This window comes from Choloepus didactylus, chromosome 6 (genome assembly GCF_015220235.1).
Source record: "Choloepus didactylus isolate mChoDid1 chromosome 6, mChoDid1.pri, whole genome shotgun sequence".
NCBI classification, from domain to species: Eukaryota; Metazoa; Chordata; class Mammalia; order Pilosa; family Megalonychidae; genus Choloepus; species Choloepus didactylus.
Genome location: NC_051312.1, coordinates 141,383,407 through 141,384,945, shown reverse-complemented (window position 1 = coordinate 141,384,945; position 1,539 = coordinate 141,383,407). Strand labels below are relative to the sequence as shown.

At 41.2% G+C, this 1,539-nt stretch overlaps 1 protein-coding gene across 1 annotated transcript; it reads left to right on the top strand.

Moving 5' to 3' along the window:
• Positions 1-275: 275 nt before the first annotated feature.
• LOC119538136 (olfactory receptor 8D4-like) lies at positions 276-1,244 on the top strand. Its single transcript, XM_037840883.1, has one exon. It carries the CDS (start codon positions 309-311, stop codon positions 1,242-1,244), a length of 936 nt encoding a protein of 311 aa, XP_037696811.1. The 5' UTR covers positions 276-308.
• Positions 1,245-1,539: the final 295 nt, after the last annotated feature.

The following is a 1,539-nucleotide window of genomic DNA, read 5'->3' as shown; positions in this document are numbered from 1 at the left end:
TGAAAGGTTTTGTCCTTTGATAAAGGAAATTGAGACACTGGAGGGGATGTGAAAGTGAACTTATGGTTCCTCAGCTGTACAGGTAGGTAGATTCTTATACCATTTTGTCTGGGTTCTTGTCTTTTTGGGGATCAAAGTCCCCATGCATCAAAGGTGGCGCAGGCTTAGTGCCAAGGGGATAAGGGAACTCCGGTTCAGTGGGTTCAAGCCTAGAAAAACCTGAGCCATGGGGAATTGTGGACAAGCTGGAATTCTGCCTGTCTAATTTGACTCTTTCCCTCTCATCTCCACAGGTTTCCCAGAAGAGAATGGGTGTGAGAAACTGTTCCACAGTGCCCGAGTTTTTTCTTTCAGGATTAACTGACCAACCAGCCCTTCAGCTGCCCCTTTTCTGCCTCTTCTTAGGGATGTACATGGTCACTGTGGTGGGAAACCTTGGCATGACCTCAATTATTGGGTTGACTGATCAACTCCACACCCCCATGTACTTTTTCCTCAGTTGTTTGTCTTTTATAGATGTCTGCTATTCTTCAGTCATTATCCCCAAAATGCTGGCAGGGTTTTTATGCAAAGGTAAAAGGATCTCCTATTCTGGATGCATGACTCAGCTGTTTCTCTTCTGTATTTTTGTCATTTCCAAATGCTACATGCTGGCAGCAATGGCCTATGATCGCTACGTTGCCATCTGTAGCCCACTGCTCTACAACGTCATCATGTCCCCTCGGGTCTGCTCTCTGCTGGCGGCTGCAGTCTTCTCAGTAGGTTTTACCGATGCTATGATTCATGGGAGTTGTATCTTAAGGCTGTCTTTCTGTGGAACAAACATCATTAGACATTATTTCTGTGACCTCGTCCCCCTTATTAAACTCTCCTGTTCCAGCACTTCCATTGATGAGCTTTTGATTTTTGTCATTGGTGGATTTAACATGGTGGCCACCAGCCTGACAATCTTCATTTCTTATGCTTTTATCCTTTCCAACATCCTCCGCATCAGTTCTAAGGAGGGCAGGTCCAAAGCGTTTAGCACCTGCAGCTCCCACCTGACAGCTGTGCTTGTATTTTATGGCTTTATCATGTTCATGTATCTCAAACCCACTTCCGGCAGTTGGGTCACCCAGGAGAAAGTGTCCTCAGTGTTTTACACCACCGTGATTCCCATGGTGAATCCCCTGATATATAGTCTGAGGAACAGGGAAGTGAAAAATGCACTGATGAAGCTCTTAAGAAGAAAAATATCTTCATAATGAATACACTGTTTATTAAAGTTATGTACTCAATCAATATTCATGTATTCATAATCATTTATTTGCATATATTTGTTTATACCTTGCCTCTAGATTATTAAATATGTTCACACACAAGAAGATTAATAGAATGTAAAATAAGCCTGCAAGTGAAAAATAAGCAAATATTTTAAATTTAAAGCTTAATATCATTGCTGGGATTGAACATCAAATTTTACCTTTAATTTCCAAAAAGAAAAATATACTATATAGTCATATCAGATAAAAATCATGCCAAATTCTCTTGGAGAGACAA

What these genes read in the sequence shown, in the direction of transcription:
- LOC119538136 (XM_037840883.1), top strand. Translation starts at nt 309, where the DNA reads ATGGGTGTGAGAAACTGTTCCACAGTGCCCGAGTTTTTTCTTTCAGGA.